The sequence below is a fragment of the Trichoderma breve genome, chromosome 1, assembly GCF_028502605.1.
Source record: "Trichoderma breve strain T069 chromosome 1, whole genome shotgun sequence".
Taxonomy (NCBI): Eukaryota; Fungi; Ascomycota; class Sordariomycetes; order Hypocreales; family Hypocreaceae; genus Trichoderma; species Trichoderma breve.
The window spans coordinates 6,818,384-6,844,229 of record NC_079232.1 but is presented as its reverse complement, the minus strand read 5'-3'; the positions used below and the strand labels follow the sequence as shown (position 1 = coordinate 6,844,229).

At 48.4% G+C, this 25,846-nt stretch overlaps 5 protein-coding genes across 5 annotated transcripts; 2 read left to right on the top strand and 3 right to left on the bottom strand.

Annotated features, from left to right (window-relative positions):
• Positions 1-2,188: 2,188 nt before the first annotated feature.
• T069G_01994 (carboxylesterase family domain-containing protein) lies at positions 2,189-3,895 on the top strand (the record flags this gene model as incomplete). Its single annotated transcript, XM_056169204.1, has 2 exons — positions 2,189-2,506; positions 2,564-3,895. The coding sequence occupies 2 exons, from the start codon at positions 2,189-2,191 to the stop codon at positions 3,893-3,895; spliced, it is 1,650 nt and encodes a 549-aa protein (XP_056034520.1).
• A 586-nt stretch (positions 3,896-4,481) lies between these two features.
• T069G_01993 (ABC-2 type transporter domain-containing protein) lies at positions 4,482-9,372 on the bottom strand (the record flags this gene model as incomplete). Its single annotated transcript, XM_056169203.1, has 2 exons — positions 4,482-7,017; positions 7,394-9,372. 2 exons carry the CDS (start codon positions 9,370-9,372, stop codon positions 4,482-4,484), a joined length of 4,515 nt encoding a protein of 1,504 aa, XP_056034519.1.
• A 4,801-nt stretch (positions 9,373-14,173) lies between these two features.
• T069G_01992 (ankyrin repeats (3 copies) domain-containing protein) lies at positions 14,174-18,148 on the bottom strand (the record flags this gene model as incomplete). Its single annotated transcript, XM_056169202.1, has 6 exons — positions 14,174-14,703; positions 14,776-16,731; positions 16,820-17,045; positions 17,099-17,380; positions 17,431-17,734; positions 17,787-18,148. 6 exons carry the CDS (start codon positions 18,146-18,148, stop codon positions 14,174-14,176), a joined length of 3,660 nt encoding a protein of 1,219 aa, XP_056034518.1.
• Positions 18,149-20,403: 2,255 nt separating this feature from the next.
• T069G_01991 (uncharacterized protein) lies at positions 20,404-21,633 on the top strand (the record flags this gene model as incomplete). Its single annotated transcript, XM_056169201.1, has 2 exons — positions 20,404-20,915; positions 21,006-21,633. The coding sequence occupies 2 exons, from the start codon at positions 20,404-20,406 to the stop codon at positions 21,631-21,633; spliced, it is 1,140 nt and encodes a 379-aa protein (XP_056034517.1).
• Positions 21,634-22,097: 464 nt separating this feature from the next.
• T069G_01990 (uncharacterized protein) lies at positions 22,098-23,664 on the bottom strand (the record flags this gene model as incomplete). Its single annotated transcript, XM_056169200.1, has 3 exons — positions 22,098-22,633; positions 22,709-23,351; positions 23,422-23,664. 3 exons carry the CDS (start codon positions 23,662-23,664, stop codon positions 22,098-22,100), a joined length of 1,422 nt encoding a protein of 473 aa, XP_056034516.1.
• Positions 23,665-25,846: the final 2,182 nt, after the last annotated feature.

Sequence of the window (25,846 nt, the reverse complement as noted above, 5' to 3'; positions counted from 1 at the left end):
GCTTGGCTTGTTTTGTAGAAGAAAGGAGCCTGATGGTTGTTTTTGTCTTTTGGAAGTTATCACGGTATATTTACTGCAAATGCATACATTACCTATCTTGGCGATGCTCTACCTTTTCTCTCACTTCTTGATGATCAAGCTCGTTGATGCCCCCCTTTTGATTGGGAAGTGGAAGAAGAGAAGTACCGGTGTCCGGAACAGTGAGAGAGCAAGAGCGAATCAGACGAAACACCCCAAAGGATATCTTTCAACTTTTTCTTCTTTTCTCCCTTTTCATCTTCTCACTTTTCCATTCTTCTCATCACTTTTCCAATCTTCTCACTTTTTCTTCTTCTCACTTTTTAATCCTCCTTCTCACTTTTTCTTCTCACTTCTTCTTCTTCTCCCCTCTCTCAACATCATTTGTTCGAATATATCAGCATGGACAAGATGACGGTTCTGGATCTCCTCTAGTACGGAATGCCCACCAAAACACTCGATTCGAAGACATTGACTTGAGCCGAAGGCATTTAAACAGTACATCGAGATGAGGCCTTCACAGACGCAAGTGCGTGCTAATACTAACATCGACAGAATGGAGCACGTTTAGCCTACTGGTACCAGATCTCACAATTTGGAGTGTTGAGATACTTGCAGCTTACGATGACAGTAAGAGCGAATCTGAAGAAACACCTTGAAGGGCATCATTTACCTTTTTCTTCTTTTCTCTTCTCAACATCGTCCATTCCAACATATCCGCATCAACAGAAAGAAAGCTCTAGTTCTTCTCCGGTACGACAATTTCCACCAAAACGTTTGAGTCGAAGACACTGTATCGGGCTGAAGCTTTCACAGACTAAGCATGCCTTACTATCATTGAATTAGAGTTACTAAGGTTGAATTGGACCACTGTCAGACCAGTGACACCATGATTCAGCAGATAATTCATCACCTAGAGTGCTGAAGTACATGCAGATTACGATGACAGCTGAAACGTGCGACACGACTCACCTCTATGACCTGATGACCAAAAAGAGACTTCCCTGCGGTACACACTCTTGCGGTGGATGAAGACACCGCCAGTCTGCCACTTTGGTCTGTATGTGAAAGGCGACGTTGTATTCTTTCCACCTCTTGGCACTGAAGCCTGCAACACGGCTCACAAGAAATAGAGACAAACACGCAAGAGCAACGACAGCTCGAGACTCTATAACCTGATAAACAAGAGGAGACTCTCTTGCGGTATACACTCTGACCTGGCAAGTAAGATGAGACAAAGACGGCCGGAAGCGATTCGACCCGGCCTCGACCTGGCAGGCCGCCTTGGTCAACTGACTGAGCGAATGCAAGGGATCTCCATCAAGGTTCTCAGATCCCCCCTTGCCTGCCCTTTCAACAACCCGAGCTCTTTCAACAGATCGGTGACATTACGTTACACATTCTTGGGGATCTAATAACAAAGGCTCCCGATGGAGGGTGGTGAATATCTGCCATTTGGCCAGCTTCGTCAGGGGAGAGACGGCCTCATCGAGGCTCAGATCCAGGAAATCGGCCCCATTGTACACCCACGATGGCATTATGCAGGGTATCGCACTCAATCTGGCATCCTTTAGTCAGAGTTGTACGGAGTACCTATCTGCAGTATTCCTATGACTACTAATGTCTCACATGTCAGTGCTACCTCGGGAAACGTCCCTTGCTCCTCATTCGTCTCATCAACGGCTTCATATCCACCTCACCGCATGCAGTGTCACCGCGGCACGATTCCCATGCGGTGAACGGAATACATTACGGAGTACAAGGTTGGATGATGGGTGACATATCTTAGAAGGGAAATCACACACTCACTGTGTGCTACATGAAGCTGGTAGCCGACAGAGCTCCTCTCTGCAATGTAGTAAGAACCAACATCACGACATTGATCGAGTGGAGAGCCGCTGCAATATTACTCTGTCGGATCCCGTTTCCATGACATTATTATGTCATTGTCAAGAGAGTACTCAGACACTGAGGGGAAATCTGAGATTCTAATTGCATTGCATAATGCTGGGATAGCAACGACTTGGAGCTCCAAACTCGTATAAGAGACTGGTGATTCCCCTCCAGAAACTCAAGTCTTCATCACTACCACCTACTCAGCGTGGCGGTAGACCCTTGATCAAAGTCAGACTTCGAACCTCTGCATTTCTCTTGGCTTTCCTCGCCAATCATGAAGGCAGCCGTCCTCACAGCCATTACGGCTGGTCTGCTGCCCTTTGTCGGAGCTGCACCGCCTTCTCCTTTGACTGCAAGGGCAAAGAATGACATTGTCGAGGTTGAGATTCCATCTGGTATCATCATTGGTTCGGTGGGCCAGACTGTCGACACGTTCAATGGAATCCCTTATGGTGATGCCCCAATTGGAGATTTGCGATTCAGACCACCACAGAAGCTCTCGAGATACCTTGGAGATTTCGATGCCACCAGAGTCCCATTGTCATGCTCTCAGGGACCCCTTGTCACTCTGGGAGGTCCCAGTGTCTCCGAGGCAGGCGCTATTCTCAACGACACCTCTGGTGAGGCACGAGCTCCTGATTCCACGGAGGATTGCTTGACCATCAATGTTCAGCGGCCCAAAGGCGTCCAGGAGGGCGATGATCTCCCTGTGCTGTTCTGGATCTATGGCGGTGGCTTTCTAGGCGGAAGCACTGCTGGTTTTGACGGCACCAAGTTGATTGACACTGGTGTGCTTCTTGGCAAGCCATTCATCTTTGTGGCAGTCAACTATCGCGTCGCTGGATGGGGGTTCATGCCGGGAAAGCAGATTCTGGAAGAGGGCAGCGGCAATGCCGGGCTCCTTGATCAACGGATGGGCCTTGAATGGGTTGCCGATAACATCAGGGCCTTTGGAGGCGATCCAGACAAGGTCACCATCTGGGGCGAATCTGCTGGCGCCATCTCCGTGTTTGACCAGCTTGTCCTCTTTGATGGCGACGCCACGTATAATGGCAATCCGCTGTTCCGGGGCGCCATTATGAACTCTGGTTCGGCGACTCCTACGGATCCCTTGGACAGTGACAAGGGCCAGGCCATCTATGATGCCGTTGCAGAAGCCGCCGGGTGTACAGGCGATACCTCCCTGGACTGCCTTCGTAGTTTGGACAACGATGAATTTACTGTTGCCGCCAATTCTGTGCCCGGCATCTTCTCTTACAGCTCACTTGCTCTCTCATATCTTCCCAGACCAGACGGTCAAGCCTTGTCAGATAGTCCTGATGCACTTCAGAGAGCTGGAAAATTCCACCATGTGCCCATGATAATCGGAACTCAGGAAGACGAGGGAACGCTCTTCAGTCTTACCCAAAGGAACATGAGCTCAACCCAACAGATTGTCGACTATCTATCCGAGTACTACTTCCACAACGCCAACCAAGACCAAATCACCGACCTCGTTCAAACCTACAGCCCCTTTCCCAAGGATGGAAGCCCGTATGGCACCGGGGATTTCGAGCTGTATCCCGGCAAGAAGAGGCTCGCGTCCATCCTCGGCGACATTGTCTTTAATCTCATTCGTCGAATTACGTTGCAGGTGTTTTCGGAAGTTGCGCCAGATGTGCCTACATGGTCGTACTTTTCGTCGTACAAGGACATACTGCTTTCGTTTCTCTTTGGAACCTATCATGGATCAGATGTTGGCGTCTTGTTTTCGGGCGAGAATAGCAACTACGCGACGTTTAGTGGCCGGGTGTACTATATCAACTTTTTGTATAATTTGGATCCAAATGTCGGTACGAGACCGGGCTTGTTTTGGCCGCAGTGGAAGGAGGGGAAGAAGTTGTTGGAGTTTAAGGGGATTGCCAACGGGCTGAAGGATGATACTTATCGGAACGCGAGCTACAACTTTTTGGTTAACAACATTGAGGACTTGAGGTTCTAATTGGCAAAAAGAGGGGGGACATTTACGATGGATTGAGTCGAGATGGGATTTTATTGATTGGCATGGGCTGTTATGAGGTACGCCCTAATTCTACGAACTGAACAAAACGGCAAAACAACATTGCTCTCGCGAGTCACACAGTCCTTCCCGTCGCTAAATAGGCAAATTGTCTATTTCTTAAATAGTCTATGGATGGATAAATAATGAGATATATAGTCAAACACTCGTTAGATGATGATATAAAGGAAAGAAAAAATAAAACCCATTTTTCTCGCGGATGCTTCGTTCTGGACAAAGTGGCATTTGTCAAATTAACTCATGATGATTTAAAATCTAGTGATGGGGTGTCAAGCTGACACTACCTCTCTAATAAATTGTAAAAAAAAGATGGATCTATGAAAGGAAAGGCAAGAAAAATAGTTTCTGTTGTTGAGAGCATTTACTGATGAGAGTAAATGCAATGCGATTGTGAAATGTAAATGCATCTTGTAATGCAGTTGTTTTGTTTGTTTTGATGGTGTCAAGGGAGACGAGAGACCTCGTGGGATTATTCACTTGACAGCATCAAAATGGGGACTTGAAGAATCTACTCCTTCTTCTTGCCCCATTTCTTGGGCATGCGCACCAGCCAGTAGAGGAACAGCGACGCAGCAATGTTGAAAATAATGTACGCCATTCCAATACCAAAGTCGCGCCATCGGTGCGAGTAACTGGAGCTCACACTCGTCAAAAAGACGTTTGTGTCGGCAATCGGGCAGTAGCTGCATCCCTCTGTGGCATTGGCATCCTGGAGATAACCTCCAGCGGCCGTGATGAAATCGCCCAAATACTCGCCGCAAGTTTGGCCGCTGGGCGGGTTCAAGTGGACGAGCTCGTTGGCGGAACACGTAACGCTGGTGTTGGCCAGGCCTGTAGACAGCACTGCAGAAATCCAATAGGTAAAAGGAGAGAGGCGGTACATGAAGATCCAGAAGCCGGGCATGCTGTCGGGGGACGCCAAAGTACCGCAAAAGATGAGACACATCATGAAGAGCACGTTGGCGAGATTACCACCGGCTTCAGCAGTATCAGTAATAGCAATACAGGCGTGGGCAAAGGTGCACGTAAAGATGAGGAACTGCCAGAACAGCAGCCACATGAGGCCTCCTCTCTCGACAACCTGGTCGGCGGGCACGGCGTTCTTGTTGAAGCCCACGGGATAATAGACGCAGACAAACATGAAGACGGACATGAGCGAGTTCCAGGGAATCTCGGCCACGACCTGGGAGAGCATAAAGATCTTCCAGCTGTAGGTCTTGGAGGGTCGTTCACGGACTTCGTAGAGCGAGCGCTGGGTGACGAAGTGCGGCATCTGCTGCTGCACGAGCTGGCCAAAGATGGTCAAGATGTTGAAGATGGCAAACATTTGGTTCTGCAAGCCCTGGATAGTGAGCGGAGCATTAAGGAAGACGAGACCGATGAATAGCGACACGAATAGACACAAAAAGAACTTGGAGTAAATATACGACGGAGTTCTCCAGATCTGCTGAAAGACACGCTGCGTAACGATAAAGAACTGTGACCAAAAGGGGGCTGCGAATTCGGCATACGAGGCCTTGTCGTTGATCAAGTCAGCGCCGTGGCTGTTGCCTTCGTCCTTGAGACGCTGCAGCTCAGCCTGAACATCTTGATACTCAGAGCTATTAAGCCAAGCCTGGTGCCAGTCGATATCTGTCGTAGATCCCGGTGCAGCTCCAATGGCCGAAAGCATCCATTCAGCAGGATTCTCGCTGGGAGGACACTTGGGAGCTCCTTGCTTCTCGAAATACGCAGTCATGGTGGATGAGTTTTCGCCAATGTCGCCAAAGTACACGGTGCGGCCGCCCTTGGCCAGGAAGAGGAGACGGTCGAAGCGCTGGAATAGCATGGCGGATGGCTGGTGGATGGTGCAGAGAATGGACTGGCCGGCCTTGGAGAGCTTTTCAAGCAGGTCGAGGATGGCCCACGATGTCTGGGAATCGAGACCCGAGGTTGGCTCGTCGACAAACAGGAGCAACGGGGGTTTGGCTGCCAATTCGACTCCGATTGTCAATCTCTTTCGCTGTTCAACATTGAGACCTTCGCCAAGCACACCGACGACGGCATCAGCATATTCTTGCATGTCCAGCAGCTTGATAACTTCGTCGACGTATGCCAGCTTCTCGGCTCGAGGAGTACTAGCTGGCTGTCGAAGCAGAGCACTGAATTCCAAAGCCTCACGAACGGTTGTAGTCTCCAGATGGAGATCCTGCTGCTGGACGTATCCCGTCTTTCGTTGGAACGAATTGTCGCGAATCTTGCCGTCCACCAGCATTTCTCCCGTAATGACTCCCATGGAGATACGGTCGGCCAAACAGTCGAGAAGCGTAGTTTTACCAGCACCAGACACGCCCATGAGCGCCGTCAGTGTTCCAGGCTTGACCCAACCGTCCACATGATCTAGAATCCGTCGTGGTTCGCCCTTGATCTTGATGTCATAGCACACCTTGCCCCAGTGGAATACACTCGTAGATGCCTGAATGTTGGCGCCGCTTGACTCCTTGGGAATGTCGGAGCCTTTTTCGACAACAGGAACCGGTCCGGACAAGGAAGATTCCATGTCGCCCTTTTTGGCGGTCGAAGTGAGGAGCTGGCCGCGACGGAAGACGAGGACCTCGCCCTTACTCTTCTTTGCCTGAATCACATCGGTTGCGACAAAGTACACCAGGTGGTTGAAGAGAAGGAAAGCAATCAGGATTCCGACGTTGCGCCACTTGTGTGCGTGGAAGTACTTGTACTGCGAGTTGATGTAGGCATCGCCATTGACAAGAGCCTGTCCGGGAACGGATCCGACGGCGGTACAAGCTTGGTGTGTCGATGTCACGTTCTCGTAGCCCGGGATCAGGCTGCTTGGGACAAACGAGTTGCATTCAAACTCGCGGCCGTGGAACTCGTTAATCATGAGGGCTTCGAATCCGTAGGCGACAGGGTCGAGATAGTTGATCCAGCGACACCACCCAAGCATGTAGTCGACGGGAATGACGAATCCGGTGAAGATGACCATGGCGAGAATCAGGAGCGAAGCGGGAACCATGGCCTGTGAAAGGGTTCGCGATAGGGCAGCACTGTCTGTATGTCAGTATGATAATGCATAGTAATGTATGGTAATATATGGTAATGTATGGACAAAGGCATGGTGATGTATGAACAAGAGTGTGGCGATGTAAAGGAGAAAGGAGTGGATAGAGGCATCGATCCCGCCAAGTCTTGTCACACGAGAAGCCACTCGGCCTTGCAACTCTAATAAAATAATCCTCTCAAAGGGCTTGGTGATGCAGTGACAAAGGTACCTAATAGTGATGTATGGACAAAGGCTGAATGGCACTTTTCAGGGCATGTGGGGCTGGGGTGGGGCACAAGCTGCCGTCGCGCGACAGTCAAAGTTGGCAGGAAGTTTGATGATGTGATGGGCAACGGCATGAAAGGAAAAGAGAAACTCACATGGATCGGAAAATTCCAGACATGGCCAGCACCATGAGAAACGTCACAAGCAGGAAATAAAAGAAAGCTCCGGGGGTACGGTTAAGATGCACCATAAAGTACAGGACCAAGTTGTAGCAAATCGTGTTACCAATCTTGTACGGCATATCGCAAAGCACCGACGAAAACGCCTCGGCAGACGGAAGATGGAATCCATATCGTTGATGCTTTTCGACAATCGGCCGTTGGGCGTATTGCGTTAAGATTTCGAGGGCGCTAGAAAAGGCGTTGGACAAGATGGCGACGTAGAGGGCAGCGGCTCTCGAGTAGAAGCTGCCCGTTGTTGGCTGCAAGTTGTAGAACAAGGACGAAATGATGAGGGCCATGACAGAGTTGGATAGGAGCGAAAAGATGGTCAGGCTGGGATCGCCCTTTAATCTTCGCCATCCTCGCCAGAGGCAGAGGCGGACTTGCTGAGAGTACGAGAGGGTGTAGGGAGACTTGACGCGTTGGCGTTTAGCTTGAGTGGCCTTTTTGTGCTCGCGGAATGCTTGGGCGTCGGTTCCGTCGATGGGATGCTCCGCGTTGTAGCTCTCAATCTCTCCCTGAAGAACCTTGTAGTTGTTGCTGTTCCTCCAGCACGTAGCGAATTCATCAGGCGTACGAGGTGCACGACTCTCCCATCCAAGACGAACAATTCGTTCCGTCGGCGCCGTCATGGAAGTCAGGAAATCAGGCGTAGTTTGTCGGGCAGGACATTCAAAGCCCAAGTTCTCGAAATACTCCTTGGCTTTATCTGTAGGACCAAAGAAAATTTGTCGTCCCTCGTAGAGAACGAGCACCTTGTCAAAGACATCATAGGCACTTTGCGGCGCCTGGTAGATGGACACGGCACTCGTCTGGCCAAAGGTGTCGGACTGTAGACGCAGCGTCTTGCAGAATTCGATAGCATTAGCCGAGTCAAGACCTCGAGTAGAGTTATCCCAGCACTGTAGAGGGGCGTTGGAGAGCGTGGCTTCGGCAATGGTGACGCGCTTTCGTTCTCCTCCAGACACACCACGAACGTATTCGTTACCGACGCGAGTGTTGACGGTGTGGCTAATGCCGTACATGGCCATAACAACATCACGGTAGTGAGCTGCAAACTCGTCATTGGACACTCCAGGAGGAAGACTTCGAGGAGCTCGTGCCATGGCAGCAAATGAAAGCGTATCGCCAACCGAAAGCATGGGGAAATGCACGTCGACTTCAGCCGTGTAGATGGCTTCACCTCGGTGCTGAGTGTGCATCTCCTCTGCGCTGATGCCCTGGTAGTTGAAGTGAGTCTCGGTGTCAATGTATATTCCGCTCGTCTCGCCCGCAATCGACTTGAGAAACGTGGAACATCCAGAACCAGGCGGTCCCAGAACAACAAGCATCTCTCCAGACTTCAAGACACCATCACAGTTGCGCAAGATATCGATCCGTCTCTTGTTAGACTTGCTGAATGCCTGTCGAGCAAGATCCGGAATCGAAAGCCAAACATTGCCAACATCCTTCTGGAAATCAGTCTCGCTTCCGTATCCATACACATTCATATTCCGAAACGAAATGCCACTGTGTCGAAACCCCGAGCCGTGCTCAGCAGCATACTTGGCCACCGTCTTCGCCCACGTGCGTCCGCTAAACTTGCTGCTCATGGGGTTCAGCGGCGAGTCGGGATCGTTGTTCCCAAACAGCGACGTGGCCTGGCCTTGAATATCGATGCCCGAGGCGTGCGTGTACTGGCGGGCCAGTTGCTGCACGACGCTCATTCGCCGCTCCATCTCGTGGCGGCTGTTGTTCTCCGAGGAATCATCGTCGCCGTCGTTGTTATTGTCTTTGTCTTTGGCGTTCTTGGAGTCGGGATCGAGGGAAAAGTTTTGTTGACCGTCGACGTATGTTTGGGCGCTTCCGTGTGGCGACTGAGCACGGGACTCAGGGCTCGAGTCACCGCCCTCTGCCGGCTGCCCAGCTGGCATTTTTCCAGGTGCTGAGTGAAGTAGCTTTCTCTTCTTCAAATGTGTCGATATTCAAACAAACTTGATCGTCTATCAACTCAAAATCACCACTCAGTCAGTTCTCTTCACGGTTCGTCAACGTCGAGCTTCGTATTCTCGTAAACTTGGATCAACAGCGTCGACGATGACTGGTGTCTGTCCCAGAACCCCTGGAATACCTTCCGTGAACCGAGAGAGTTGTCATGATCTGACATTTTATTTACAGGATTTATATGACCCTCGTCGGAGAGCCGCAGCCTGCCAACGCGCCGGCATCTCGGGTGGCCCACGTTTACAAACCTCCGAACCATTGAACGATAAGGAGCCCGTCGTCAGCCCTGATTGATAATTCAGGGGTGGCTCCTTTTGCCTCTGTTAGCTGGTCAGAGACAACTGAAAGGGCCGCCTCACAGCCCCGTGCAACATCCCACAGCCGTGCCCTTGACGATACGTACAGCATCTTGCGGAGTTTCAGTATCCGTATTTGTCTGTGTACGATCCCGCTTGTCCAATCGTGGTCTCGCGTCCCTGCTCCACAACGACGGGCTCTTGATAGACCCCGAGCCACCGTGTGCTTGTTGCTCTCTTTCGGGGTGTCGACAGAGCACGATTCCGGCTTCTTGGTCGCTTCTTCCACCCCGAAGGCTTCGACGGAGCACTCCGATCCAGCTTGGCTATGCCCTACCGAGTCGCATAGGTATCGATCTTCATGATCCATGACTCGATTTCCCGGGACCCATAACGTTCTTTATTGAACAAAGTTTGTCACTAGGCTGATCTGTGCATTGGCTTAAACCGGGGCCTACTATTTCCTCTTTCGAGTTGGCCGACCTTTGAGCTTTGACGACAAACCTAGAAAATGTGATATTCTCCTGTCTTTGGCCAATCTCAGGACGCATCTTGAACACTTTTAAAGGGTGCTAATCAAGCTTCCATGGCAGTTACGATTCTTTTTTGTCTCTCATATCTGTCTTCTCATTCGACACACGTCTTTAGCTGAAAAAGTATCCATTTTGAAAACTTTCCACATCATCACATCACATCATTCTCATTCACATTCACACTCAACAAGTATCCGACCATGGGCTCCGTGGGCTCCGTCGATTCAGCTTCCTCTCCCCACAAACCCGCAAAGGAAGCAAGGAAACTTGCATGTCGGCTCTGCCAGAAGCGCAAAAAGAAGTGCAACCGAAAAAGCCCATGTTCCATGTGCATCAAGGTGCGGCACCCAAATACTCTCCGCCCATACTATAGAAGATAAGAGAAAACGAGACAAACCGCCGCTGACATACTCCCTCTTTCAAAAAATTCCAGCTCAAAGTCGTTTGTCAGCCAAGCGCACCAGCCGCGCCGCGCAAACGCAGGCAGTCGACAAAGGACCTGTTTGCCCGGCTGGCCTGGTGCGAGGAGCAGCTGAGGCGGAATCTTGAGTGCCGCCAGTGTCTTGAGTGCACGTCGTCGACGGAAAAGTCGACTGCTGAAATAGCAAAGAGGCTTTCTGAGATTAAAGCTGATCCAAACATCTCTTCTTCTTCCACAACATCCACGCCGGCTACTGAATCATGACATGACCAACTTCATTGTCCAATTTTAGCAGAGCTGAGAATTGGACAGCATATACCTTTTTTAATGTATTAATAAGAAACGTTTTCTTTCCTTTTATCATTCAGGATACCAAGAATGCAAGACACTGGTGGTTTACGCTGCTGGCAACCACTTTTCACTCTCATCACTCAAGAATCTCGTGAAATCACAACCGTTGAACAACCCTCGAAAAAAAGCTGGGGGATGGCCTCTTCTTCGTTATTCTAAAAGTGGGGACCTTTAAATTCCTCGCCTCTGATTGGTCCCTTTCTCATCCCTAATTACCTCTTTGGGTGCATGCGGAGTAGGCGGATGAGCAGGGATCAGCGACGGACTTTGTCAATAATTCCCTAGCTTCGCGAATCAGATGAGGCTTAACCAGCCCGGCCCGTCAAATACGCGGAAAAGGCACTCTAGTCTCTGTTGATACTACTACATTAGCTAAAGTGTGGCATGATTGCCGTGTTGTGTCGCGTGAATTACTATATTGGATTGGACGCTTTGGTGTGTGGGACGGCCCAGCTGTTCTGCTCTATCGTCCAGGCTACGGGGTAATTAGGAATAACACACTGTTTCGCACGGGCTGAAGCTCCCCTTTTCATGACACAATCGGGCATATACCGAGTGGCGATGGACATTGCAAGTCTCCGTCTGCGTATAATCCATCTCCAGCCCCGTCTTTGTGTCGGGTGCGGATGGCTTCATCTCTCCGACTAAGTATCCCTAAGTATCTCTTTGGAAGAAAAATATTGATTTGTCTTTACGTCGATGTTACACCATATTGCTATACGGCTATCTGTTGCTTACAAATGACTGTATGAGATAACAAGACGAGCATAATCCTAATCTCAGCATGGAATGACGATAGTATCTTATTAGTGTTTTTAGGTCACTCATCTTATCTTCAACTATACGTGATGGATGAATCGCAAAACTGTCCCGTCGTTTCCCGTTTCTTTTCTTCCCACGCTCGAGTCCTCTACCTAGCCGTCCGCATAATCTCAGGAAGCCTCTATACTTTTATATTGTGCTTTTCAGCCAGGAGACTATGCGATGTATGCGGCTTCATGGACGGCCTCATCGTCCTCTTGGTAACCCTCCCAAGAATTTATATAGCACCACTTAGGATATACTCTAACAGTTTTTTTTTTTTAGTGTCTGCTTTCCTTGACGTATAGTACCGTTGATCTTATTTACCCTTCGCTGTTGGATTCGAAATTGAGTATTTATGCGAGCACGCGATTTCGTTGCGATATCATATTATGTCTTGCTTTTACCATTGCTTCGACGGCGTTGAGGAGGGCTATGCAGGAAGAGGGGAGGTATGAGGATGTGTATTGGGAGAGAGATGCTAGTTTGGATGAGATGCGGCGGATTTCGTCACTCTTGGCTGGATTTGCGAGGTGAGTGTTAATGACTGGGTTGTAATTGATGATGCTGATGTGTTTTGATAGTACGTTTCATATGGGTATGTGCGTGTGGCAGCCTCTATAAGGTATACTTGTGAAAACGATTGATTCAGAGTTTGATATGAGTTTGGTATCTGCTACACGATATGACTATATGCCTTTACGAGACGCTGGATACCGCCAACCTATATCCCGACTGATTAGTTGAGGGTTATAAGATGATAATATGCGTCATAGAGATGCTTCAATATCAGAGTGTCAAGAGCGAACATTAGTAGCCTACAAGTTGGATAGCTGCAAAGAAGCACATAGGTTCTAACTAGGCTTTATGGCTTGTATAGAATCATCCCAAAAAGAGGCTTTCCCTTCTTTTTTCGAGCTTCTGAATACAGTATTTATTGTGCACTGGGCAAAAATGTACTGGATATCGGGCTATTCATGTACTTCCATTTCTATAACGCTCAGGAGGCTTTTCAGGAAAAGAGGATTTATGCATCGTGGAATTCATACGAATGCACGTAAATGTCAGACAGTAATCATCATTTTGAAAAGTAAATTCTAGCTTAATGAAAATAATGAATCGGAAGGCTCGAGATTTAGATGTCTTCCAACTGCTTGAGCTACTTCATATGTCGCATATTGAGTCAGTGGACTCTTTTTTGTTCAATTCATCTTCCACTATATCTGTGGCTCGCCTCATCAAAAACTGATCTCATCATGTAGCTGTAGGATATTGATGGGACAATCATCAATAAGTCTCAACCGAATCAATATGAAAATTTCAGGGATGGCTATCGGAACTCATGATCCATTAAGCCTCCGCGCTCTGTCACCCGTAAGATTAATGTTCATACTTCCCCTTCATACGATATCCGTCTAATTAGCACTCAACTAATATGATGCATGCAGTATCACTGTCATTAAGTTGTAAATATTTTATATGTTACATCCTCATCTGCCTCATTTGAGAAAATTCGCTGCTGTCATTCAAGTGGTCAAAGTGAGTCGCCAGCTATTCAAAACTTTTATCTAGATATATGAATAATAGACATTTCATTATTATCTTCAAATAAATACTAAATAATAATTACCAATACATTACAGCGGTGTGATATTTGCGTTTGCATGGTCGCCTAGAATTCCCGGGTAACGTTAGGCATCAATACGACTGTGGCCAGCTTCAGCCTTGGGTGCAGCCTTGGGCCTTGGGTGCGGCTGAAGGATCAATCAACCACATCAAAGACAAGAGAAGCACCTCACGTAGCAAAGCGGGGTTGTATAATTGAATCATCACAACAGCTTTACTTTGCTTGAACTGTTTCCTCCGATCCTTCAGCAGCCCTGAAGTGTGTGCATTATCGCGATAGCCCGTGATCGCTCGGATATGGATCCAGGCAACGCTGTCGACATAGCGGCGGCAGTGGTCCAGTTTGCTGACTTTGGCTTTCGCCTAATAAACAGTGCATATGAGCTGTACAAGTCTCCCTCTGGCCAAAGATCCGAATACAAAATCAACTTGGTGTCAATTCTTATCTACAAGAGGACACCACTTTACTGACTGCAAGTTTCGGATTAGGCAACATTCATTTTATTTCGTCCAGGTTTTGATCGGTGAAGTTGATGCAGAGAACAAATAACGAAGGAACAAGTGTCATAAATATTGACCATATTCTACATACATTATAAATACATATTTAGCCAATGTTCACATGAGTGAGGATTCTCGTATGAGTTGCCACTGATCGTTTGACCGTTAATCTATGAACTTTTTAAATTTATACAGATTGATCCTAAGAACGAAGTCGGGAATATTGTTTAAGCAGATCATTGATAGCCTTACGATTTGGCGTTCCAAACCATGAGGGGGCTGTCCAATCTCCCAAATACTTTGAATGTATGTCAGCCTGGCCCGTGGCGAGTAAAATCTTGACCACAGCCTCGTGCCCCTTATCTATGGCTTTTGACAACGCCGTGTCGCCACCCCAGTTCTGTGAATTAATCTCGACTTTGCCTGTATCGAGCAAAAGCTTAACCACAGCCTCGTGTCCGTGCTCCGCGGCAATTAATAGTGGCGTTTCACCAATCTTGTTCTTTGGGTTGATCTCAACCTGGTCCGTGGCGAGCAAGAGCTTGACTACAGCATCCTGTCCACTCATCGCAGCCAATGCCAGCGCTGCATGACCTCCAAAGCCCCTTAAATTGATCTCAGCCTTGCCCGTGGCGAGCAAAAGCTTGACTACAACCTCGTACCCTTTCATCGCGGCCAACGTTAGCGGCGTGTGGCCCTCATAATTCGTTGAATAGATCATCTCTGCGTGGTCTGTGGCGAGGAATAACTTTACCATAGCCTCGTGTCCATTCCCTGCCGCATATAACAGCGAGCGGAGGTTACCATGGGCTTTTGTATTGAAGTCGATCTGGCCTGTGTCAAATAATAGCTTGACTAGAGCCAAATCTCCATTCTTTGTAGCTAATGATAGTGGTGTCATGCCCGCTCCATCTTCCACATTGATGTCAACCTGTTTCGTGGCAAGCAAGAGGCTAACCACAGCCTGATGCCCCCCCTGTGCAGCTAAGAATAGAGGCGTTTGGTTATTCAGACATTTTGCATCGATCTCAACCCGACCCGTGCCAAGTAAGAGCCTGCACATATCTTTATGCCCATTCTTTGCAGCCCATGCCAGCGGTGTCATTTCAGAACCGTCTTTTGAGTCGACTCCAATAGTAGTCACACTATGGCTCTGCAAAATGCCGTTCATTACTCCCTGGATATCATACCTTGCTGCAACGTGTTCAAGGTGGGTATCGTCTGTTGGGCAACCGTCTGAATATCGATGCATCTCATTGTAAATTTTTGTCCAGATATCCAGTAGATTATTCAACGGCCATTCAAAGAAGTCCAATACTCCCTCTGGCGTGATTCCATAGTCATCGCTTTTCTTCAGATGCGCTACCCATGAAGAAATAGCGTAGCGCAGGAAAGGGAACTCCGTATACAATTTTTGTCTTTCGTAATTTGTCAATTGTACGACTTCTTCCATCGCAAAGTATTGTATGCAAGCTTTCGATAATTCCAAGTGAGACACTCCAATGGCTGCATAGGGCGATGTCGAGTCTCCAACGATCTCTTCAACTAGTTTCGACAGGCCCATATCGATGAAGAAATCTTTGACTGACTGGTGAATGAACTGGACAATTAGATCGTCCCCCGTTGTGACCTCAGCAAGCCCCCGACTGAGCTTCACAATCTGTTTCTTCATGCGATCATCATCTGGTATATAATCCTCTGCATTTTGGCATGCATTCAATGAGGAATAATCGGCTCTGACAGCCATAGCCCACCGTAGTTCACTAACCGACAATGGCCGCGTGGCAAAGCAAACCCACTTGATTAGTTTTAGAGATGCTGGTGTCATATTGCGAATGAGTCTTTCATATAGCTCGTCGAGGCCTTTTGGGATAGAATGCACTGCCGCCATAATCTTGGCTGGCCCATCGCCATTTAGTCCAAGATCTATAACGAGTTTTACTACCAGCTCTGCCCATAAAAAGACGCCAGAAGCACGATCTATAATTAAGTCTGGAATCGTGATTGACATTGATTCTCCGTATGGGAATAGTTCGGACCGTACATAAGTGGAAATGTCACCTCGGTTCTCTCTCTCGAGGCATACCTCCAATAAAGCAGTAGAGCTTAGTATTGGGTAATGACGACAGCTGAAACAGATCCGGAGTTTATTGCCGTGAGTAAACAGAGGCGTAATCCTTTCAACTAGGAGTTTAAACTTCTTGACAAGGTCTTTTGCATTTCTTTCGCCGCACTCATCTAGAGCATCAACAAACAGCCAGATGGAACGAACTGCTAAGACTCTCGGAAAAGACGACTCTAAGAAGCGCCATAATTCATTGGAATCCCAATTCCATTTCTCCTGGTAGTTGCCCATATCCTTGCACTTTTGTGTGAAATCGTCAACAAGATCCGATAACGCATCAGGCGCCTGCTTGAGAACTTGATGGAGAAGAGATCGGAATAGGCCAAACGGAGTCTTTTGAAGTTCCTCTCCACGGTCGTGGAAGAAAAAGGAGAGAAAAATATCGCTGTTTGCTGTGTTATTCGTTGTACGGGAAAGATTCTTTTGGTGACTAAAGGCATATTTGAGAAGTGTGGACTTCCCCGAACCTGGCTTTCCTTTGATCCAAAAAAGTCCATGGCTAGATTCAATCCAGCGTATATACGTCTCATGGTAAAGTAGCCATTTGCAGGTTCCTGAGCTAGCGTCATTGACGCCAGAGGAACGGGTTTGCATATGCTCGAAGGCTAGCGACTGCAGGCACTTGCGTATTTGTTCTGGCGATATTTGGCGTAATGGATCTATAAAGTTTCAATACCATTTCTATTAAAGCTGGTTGGCATAGAGCATAGAATAGTCACATACGTTTTTGTTCTTGAGTTTGTTGTGCCTCTCGGACGAGGCCTTGAATGAATGCCATTACTTTTTCGTACTCATCATCTTCTGGTCTAAACTTGACCATTTCTGAGTGAGTACGGTTGATGGCACAGATAAACTGTGGCCCATTCTCCCACTCTCGGCAGTGTGTGGCGGAGGATTTTGATACCAAAACGGCAGCCGGGCCTGCTATTTTCCAGTTTCCTCTTTCATCCTATTATCCATTAGTAAAGTATAACAATAACTAAATCATTGGCGATTGCAGACCTTTATGGCGGTTGGTGACATGCGGGTCTCGTAAAAACAAATTATCTTCGACTCTTGAGTCCCCAGTGCCTCCAGGAATTCACGATGCTGAGTACTCAGGATCTGTGAGCTAAAGCATCCAATAGATTCCAATAGAAATCGGTTCGGCCCGTTTTCAACCATAGGAATGAGGGAACTAATGTCCATGCCGTCATGTGGAACACCAAAAAAGGCGATTCCGTATACCGCTCGTAATAGTTTTTGATCTTCCTCGTCTTTAGACTTATAGAGTGATATAAGGGTCTAGTATACCGTGAGAAGACAGTATAGATAATCATGGCAAGTGCAAATACCTGCTTGACTATCAATCCGCCTAAGCTGTGGGCGATGAATACGATCGGCTTGAATGTGCCTGCGATTGCCAGCTTTCTAAGATGACGATGAAAAGCCGTCCCTAAATCTTCCAGATTCTGGAAACTGTCGCTCTGAAAAAGATTTGAGCTGTAGCCATATACCATGACACGCGAAACGGGTCTGTTGTCGCAACTTTCTTCAGTTACATCATACGGGAGGGCATCTCGGAGCCACATATGCTCCCCGTGCCGCTCTTTAAACGACCCAAACGGGTGTCCGCCGAGGCCAGAGATCGCGACAAGGCTTGACAATGTCAGTATTTTAATGGACGGCGAGTAACATATGATTCACTTACTCGACTTTATGTTCGTGTGGGGGAGGACTGTATAAGGTTGTAACACCAAGAAAGGCAGTGTCAAGCATCAAGCTCCGCGGTCTGCTGTGTTGATCCGACGAGGGCACATATAGACCAACCCCTTTAGCCGGGTCAGCTAGACGTTCCTGTAGTTGATTGGGAACATCTTGAAAAGTGACTGTAGCCGTCTGCGAACGCCCATGAATTTCGTTGGTTAGAGAATGGATGACCGGGTTAACATAGCCATTCTCCGTCAAAAAAGATCCAAGTCTGTCGCGATTCCAGTCGTAAGGCACACCTCGCGCGCGGAAAGTCCGCCTTTCTCTTCCTAAGTACTGGCTATCGCTCGGAAGCGATGCCATCTCGAAGATGACATGTGCTATACAAATATATTCGCGGGAGGATGGCCGACGCCGTGTGGATACTCTTATGTACAGATGCAGAGATTATAGCGAGAAAGAAAGTAATGGCCCCCGTAACAGATGGGTTAATTAACTCCAGCCTCGCGAGATCTTTGGATTTCAAGACTACGCGTCGCTGCCTAATGACACAGCCAATCGTTTACGCGCATTCATGATCCTTCGAGGCTGCCAGTAGCGCCGCATATTCGCTAGGCTCAACATAGCATCGTAGCGCAGTTCGAGCGGTATCAACAGCATGAATGAACTGAGAGATTCATGTAGATGAATGAAAACAATTTGCTTTGTGAGCAATTTTAGCTAGGCTTATGAGTAAAAACAGATGATCTTTCCCACGAAATAGATTGTCTGCTTTGGTATGTAAGATGGTCAATTCTATCGCGCTGTTCATCCGACGAAACATCATGTTGCGTACTGAACAATCGGTAAAATTTCAATGGTTACTGACAGCATTCTCGTTTTTATATATATGCATAATGAAAATAGAACGTACCTATGTTATTTGTTAATATTTATAGCAACGAGGATTTTTTTTCCTAGAAATTATCCCTTTGCCTGAGATTTCTTGACAGGTGAATTAACATACGCCATCTCAACAGGCCTCTTATCGATAAGTATCCATCGGCTACATTTTCTTCAATGCGCCACCATGCATTTCATCAGTTTATCATAGGCCTCTGTTTTAAAAGCTCATTCCGTGAAAAGAGCACATTGAGAAATGATTGTCATAACTTTTGAAATACCTCGTATAGCGCAGTTATTCGGTCATTGCTAGGTGAGTGAGAATTTCATATGAGATGTTCACTGATTAACTGTGAGTGAGGCCCACATTGACTGATCTCAGCGGCAATAAACATAAAATTGCCCACACATGGTTATTTCCAACTCTATTGCAGCCAGCCCACTGACGGATCGACATTTATAATATGGAAATAATACACAATGCAAACTGCCATATTTTGCTGAATATATCGTACGAGCTACCACCTGCTAAGTGTTCTGTCAAATATCACATTCGCATTTGCAGGGTAAGCAGACAATCTGCCGCATCGCACCCTTGCCCGGGATTTGATGCCCGAAGAGGTAAAATATCGATTAAGCTAACTCATAATCTAGATCTTGAGCCTAAATACGAGCCCACCGGGTCTCAGTTGCAAGCGCTTACACAGAGCCTGAGAGAAATGGGCAGCAGAAGTGCATCCTTTTCTCATCTGATTTCTCATGTATAAGGCTTCGGATCATTATCATTATTCGTAAATATCTCGAGTGTGGAATTGATAAGGGATGCACGTGTCGATATCGCGCAGCCAAGGGCAGGGTGTAGCGTATCATAAGCGAGGAGCCGAAGAACTGGTAGGGGGAAAACGACGCTGGACACAATTGATTCCTCACACAATTCACCCTCACTGTGGACAATTTATCGGTTGACCCAACATCATATTAGTTCCCGTCACTTCCGTTGCAAGGCATATAGCAACGCGCAAGCCAGTCGTCCACCATTCCATCATTCGTCTTTCGATTCTGACCAAGCAAGGCGAACTGGTTCTCGCCGGCTCGCTCTTTATAGGCAGACTTGGATGCGCATACGGAACGCAACATATTCGACGGTTCCGCGCCTCAACCGAGATGGCCGACCAAAAGGACTTTGGACTAGACGCAATAGGCCAAACGGGATCGAGAAAAAGATTGAGGCTCGCCCTGTTGGCCAATCCCACGGCCGTCGACGCTCGCTAATCTGGGGGTCTTGACTCGGCGAATCCTGCCTGCGCATGCTAGTCGAACGACAGACCGTCTTTGCTGGCCTCGAGAGCGCGGAATACGGATCGCTCGGCAGGCAACGTGCGTGCGGTTGGACCCGTTTTGGGATCACGCAGCTGCTCTTTGGGAAATCAGTCAATGTTGCGTATCCACTGGCGATGGGGCTTCGTTTTTCAGCCGCGCCGATTTGGGCTTCGGGCCAAGGCAGACTGCTGCAGACCAAAGGGCGCGACTGGCAGGCGAGCCCGTGCTCGTGCTGCGGCTCTACTGTATAGCGCTCTGATGTCTCTGGCTAGGACACTTATTTCCATCGTGCCCTTATTCCCCTTTGCTTTGTTGTTTTCTTCTTTTGTTGTCTCTTCCTTGTTGTCTCTTCCTTGTTGTCTCTTCTCTCATTGAGCTCGTGCAAAGAAAACCAAAGCTACACCACTCACAACACAATGCAGCGTCTACTATTGCTTCCTCTGCTCTCTACAGCGGCTCTTGCTGCCACTGGCAGCGTGACCCTGACCAGCACTGGATGTGCCGATTCATCTGGCTTCGAAAGCTGCCAGAAGCAGGCAAACGACCAGCTGAGCTCCTGTATCGCCCAGGCCAAAAAGGACAACAGCCAACAGGAGATCCTGGCCTGTGGATGTCAAAACTATGTCGACAATTACAATTGCTATTCCGCCTTTTGCTGGAACCGAGTCTGGCAGTGCGAGTACCAAAATTACATCACCGACTATATGCTCAACTGCCCCATTGCCAAGCTGCCAGTGCCCTATTTCCCGATCCCTAACGATGCCCCTAATGCATGCTCATGCAACTTGGGTAAAGTGTTCCTCGCCTACAACGACGCCATCCAGGAGACGGCAACGTGCTCAAACAATGCAAACTCGGGTGATGCTAGCAGCAACCTTCAGCAGATTCAGGGGTGCGACTGCTGCGAGATTAGCGGTGCCATCTCAACGTAAGTCTCAAGTCTCATCATCCGTATTTGCTCTTCTGCTACGCATTTATACTAGAAACCTGCTCGTGAGAAACTTTTGTGCTAATCAAGCATCAGTTTCCTCGAAATCTGCCCTGAAACCGATCCCACCCTCCTTGGCCTCTCAAATGTGAATTCGCTTGAGTCACAGCTCAACACACCATTTGATTCATGTGGCCCATACCTGGATCAGTACGACTGCATCAAGGACTTGGGATACTCTCTCGATGGAGTCAGCACATTCTACAAGCCGACGAATCTTCCCGCCACTGGAACGGCAACGCTTAGCAACCATGCCGGAACGGTGACTGCGCCTGCTAGTGGATCAGTCTTTACTTACACCAATGGCGGCGATGGAACCGTCTATACCATTACTGCTGCCGGTGTCAAGGGATCCAGCGGCTCTGGCTCCGGTTCAGGATCTGGCTCAGGCTCTGGCTCGGGATCTGGTTCAGGATCTGGTTCAGGATCTGGTTCAGGATCAGGATCGGGCTCTGGCTCAGGCTCAGGTTCCAACGACCCCCAGACTACCGCTTCTGACAATGGAGCCGCGAATACTGGAAGCTCTGCACAGGACAGCACTGCTGCTGCGGCGAGCCCAACCAAGACTGGATCGGGCAAGAATGCTGCTGGAGTGGTCACTGCAAGCCTCTATTTGGTAGCAGCAGCGATGGCCATGCCTCTCCTTGCCTGCTTTTAGACGATTAATAGATATACGATAGATCTGACAATTTAATATTTACAATACACTTTGATTCACAACAAGAGCTTACGTATGAGACTTGAGTGCAGGCAGACAAGCCAGTTTTTGGACAACTAATACTTCTTTCATCAGCTCGATCAAGAATCAGGGCTAGGTAAAAGTGATCATCATTAATCAACAAGTCATTGACTCGATCAAGAGTCATGGCCCAACAAAAGTGATCATCGTGAACAAACAATTCATTATCTCGACCAAGAAATAAACCAACAAGAGTGATCATCGTGAACAAACCGACGGGGGGTCTTTTTTTTCACTAACTCGACCAAGAATTATGACCAGACATAGGTAATCATCGTGAACAAACTGACAATTCTTTCATTAACTTGATTATAAATCAGTCATGATTAATGTCTATGCAGGCCAAAATCTATCAATGCGGATTTTTGTGCTCTTTACAGAATCTATGCATATCGCTCCAGCTGCTCCAACAATGCAGGCCAATGGTGCGCTGGATAATCAGCATTCAGCCAAAAGTTTCCTTCTAAATCTCTCCCCATAATCACAATGACGTTTGTCGAAAATCTACTCGTTTCTATACTCTGTGAATGGTAATAAATTGGACGGCCCTGCTTCCCATCAGGACGAGCCGTCTCAGCACTCTTGACAATCGCTGGGCTGAAATCTACCGTTTCTAGAAACGCGGCTTTGCTCCAGTTGGAAAACACTAGAAAGGCCATGTTGCTCTCTCCAAACATCGGAGGGTTTCCGGTGGCCCCCATCGATTTGTATGCCAGCGCAGCGACGGCCTTCATTTGCTCTTCGGTGAGTTGCTTTAGGAGGGCCTTTCGACTCTCGAGTGCTAGTTCGCCGATGGTCTTGTCGACAGCTTCTTGGTTGGTATACTGGACAAATGCTGCTGCTGGTGCGTTGCAGACATATGCGGCGTCTTGCTGAAAGACTGACTTGACACGGCTGCGAGGGTCAACGGCCTGCAGGGCTGTAAGAGGGCGGCTAGGAGATATATTCTTCGCCATCGTCTTTGTTGCCAGTGCTACGATGATATCGTTTTCACTGATGAATGTAGGCGAGTCTGCAGCGGCCTCTTCTGATTTCGAAATCTGGTCCCTGGCGTCTTGTACAAAAGCATCCATCACCTTTTTCGGAATGCAAACAAGCTTCGATTCAATAGGGGAATTCCACCACGAGTCAAAAATAAGTCGAAGTCCAAACGAAGCAAGTCCAAAGCCCGAGAGCTGTTTGTCGGCCAGCACAAACTTTTCTGTTGGCTCTGATTTGTAAAGGCCAGCCATGGTGTCCTCGAAAAAGCCCTTGAATGGAGGTACGGCCTCGGGTTTGCCTGCCAAGACGAGCTGCCATGCGTTCAGGACGGCCATGAGACCGGCGAGATCACTGACGCAGTGGTTGAAATTGATGGAGACCAATGTTGCGTCTGTGAAGTTCACAACGTGGAGGCCGTATATCGGATGGTCGGAATAAAAGTAGTCATCGATGCATTTGGGTGCTCCGGGACCAAGGGCTAGTGATTGGTAGTTTCGAGCGCTTGGGAACGTTGTCAATTTGTCTGTTGCACTTGGCAGCTTGGATGCTTCTGGGTGCTCTGAAATGCGCATGCCGAAGCTCTCTTTTGTGAAGTAAAGCGGCGGTCGCCCCTCTGTGAAAAGACGCGGAATGTGAATCTCAGCTGATCCATCGGGCTGAGCTTGAATCAGCTAAACCATCTTGATTGCCATGATGCCAATTGGCTTCCATACACCATTTACCTACTCTGAGTCGAAGCCTTCCACCAAGCTTCCGCCAGCCCTCCATCTGAAAGAGCCGAGACAGCGAATCGCCCAGCATATCCGCGTTCAGCACCTCGTCGAACTTGAAGGTCCACATGAGCGTGAAGCCCCGCAGAGTCGTCGTATCGTCAAATAAATGCAAGGGCGCAATCTCGTCCGTCGGCACGATTGTCGGGGGCGATCTCTTTGGCCCCATGCCGAGGAGCTGGTACAGGTACGAGGCCATCTCCAATGGCTGCCCGAAAACAAAGGTAGAACTTGCCAATTGCAAGTTTTTGTGAGAAGGGAACGGACGAAGTTGAAAAACAAAGTGCTTCGTCCGTCTGACAGCTCCGGCTGCTCAGCGGCCCCTTGGCGAATCCTTGGAGCTTTTCCCGTTTAAGGTTGACGCCGCCTTATCGCCGCGGAAAGTCATCAGCGGTAATGGAATGCGAATTGTTGCAAAGGGAATTTCTGACTGGCTACATGTTGTGAAACGATTGAAGACGTGTCTGGTTCGTTGTGAATTTGATGAGCTTGTCTTTTCGTGGACTAGTGAAGGATTTGGTGCAAACCCAACTGATTGAGGACCTGGAGAAAATGAGAAAAAAAGAAGAGCAAAAATGACATGAGAATCAAGTTATCAGCCTCTGAATGACTAATTCAATCCATTGCCTCTGTCGCGGTTAACTGAGGTATCGTGTATCCAGCATCAGAGAAGGAAGAAGAGGTGGCTTTGCGTTGGATGAAAACGATCTGGGCTGAGTCATCGGGCCCTGTAGTATGGGGAGCCACTGAGGGGATATACGAAATAAATTGGAAGAGAAGAGAAAACATGAAGCATCTTGCACGCTCAGTTGACAGCATTACAGTATTTGACATCGTTCTAGAAAAGGTGACAGACGCAAGCATGTCTTGGAGTGGGTGCTGATCTGCTGCCAAGTCACGTCATGTCACAACCCGCCCCGTGCCCCAGTAAATAAAGATCAATGCTACGTTAGTGGTAGAGCTGGAGAGCAATCTCGTCATCATCGGCGTAATCTTAATCGTCCCGTCTTCTTCAGCGGAATTGGTGTAACGATGTAATCGGAAACCAACATGAATACTGTAACTTGTGGCGAGTCATGGCGCGTCCCTTATCGTCGACTCAAAGGAGGCCCTGCATGCCTGAATCTCTTCCTTGAGATTTTAGGCATCTCGGGGCTCTCTAGCCATTTCACATCTCAATAGCGCCCATCTCTAGATAGTCATCGGCCAAGATCTATGGCTGCTATCTTGAACCTTTCGGCCGGGGACCTAGAATATCGCGCCCACTTGGTTTGATCTACTGGGCCTAGGGGACGGCCTCGGCCTCGTGATAAAAACGTGGGCAGCATCGTGGTGTCTCGTCTATGCTGATCCGGTAAAGGTGCCCTGACAAGAGGGGCGATTCGATTCACCACAAGCTAAGCTGTCTAGTTGGTGCTTGGCCTTGAACTACAGAGCAATCGCGGACAGCATAGCGAGCTTTTGGTGCCAGGGAGCAAAATTGAACCCTGTTTCGTATCCCGTCTGTCTAGTGGGCCGGCGTAGAGGCGGACAGGTGGTTGGATCCCAGTTTGGCTTTGACAGGGCTCAGTTCAAAGCTGAATATGGGGCGACAATCAGTGTGAAACGTTAGTCTTTATGAGTCCTCCCGTCTAGGGCAGAGTAACGAGTACAGCATTTGGGCACCCTGCGTCGTTTGGAAGCCATCATGAGGGTAAAGTGGTCGAAGAACCAGAAGCAGATGGACCCACTGGTTACGCTCTAGATGTTCACATAGAAGTGACATATTTCGAGCATACAGCTCATGGAATCATAATACCAGGAGGAGAACAAAAAAGGCCTAGCCAACACTTGTGTCTGGCAAAGGGCATCCATTATTGCCTGCTGTGCCTGGCGATGGTGAATTCGCCGAGCGCCACCGATCAAACTAGTAAAGCCAACATGTTTTATGTGCAACCGGCAACTTCGATAGATCCCCGTAGCCTCAAGGGATGGCGTGCGTTATCCCCACTCGGTGCTTTTGGAGTCGCGATTTGTTGCGATCCATGAGATCTCCCTGCCGCTGCAGAATCGCCCGTGTGCCTGAACTAGCCGCCGCCTTCTTTTTTCACTCTGTCCACAAAGTGCTGTGTTGTCAAAAATAGGAACTGAAATAAGGTAGGAAGTGCAAGTATTGCTCTGTGGTCAATTTATAAGAGGAACGTCAAGCTTGTTCGTCGTAGGGTTACCTTCTATTGTGCCCAGTGTTACCGCCTAGTTGAGCGGGGAGTTGCGGTATTTCTTAGGTAACTGACGGGAGTCTTGTCGCTTCTTCTTTCACGAACGTGCAGACTACTTGTACAGTAGTCTTGGTTTTTCCCTCTCCTCTTCGTTTACTTCCCCGGCATCTTTGTTTTGTGGCG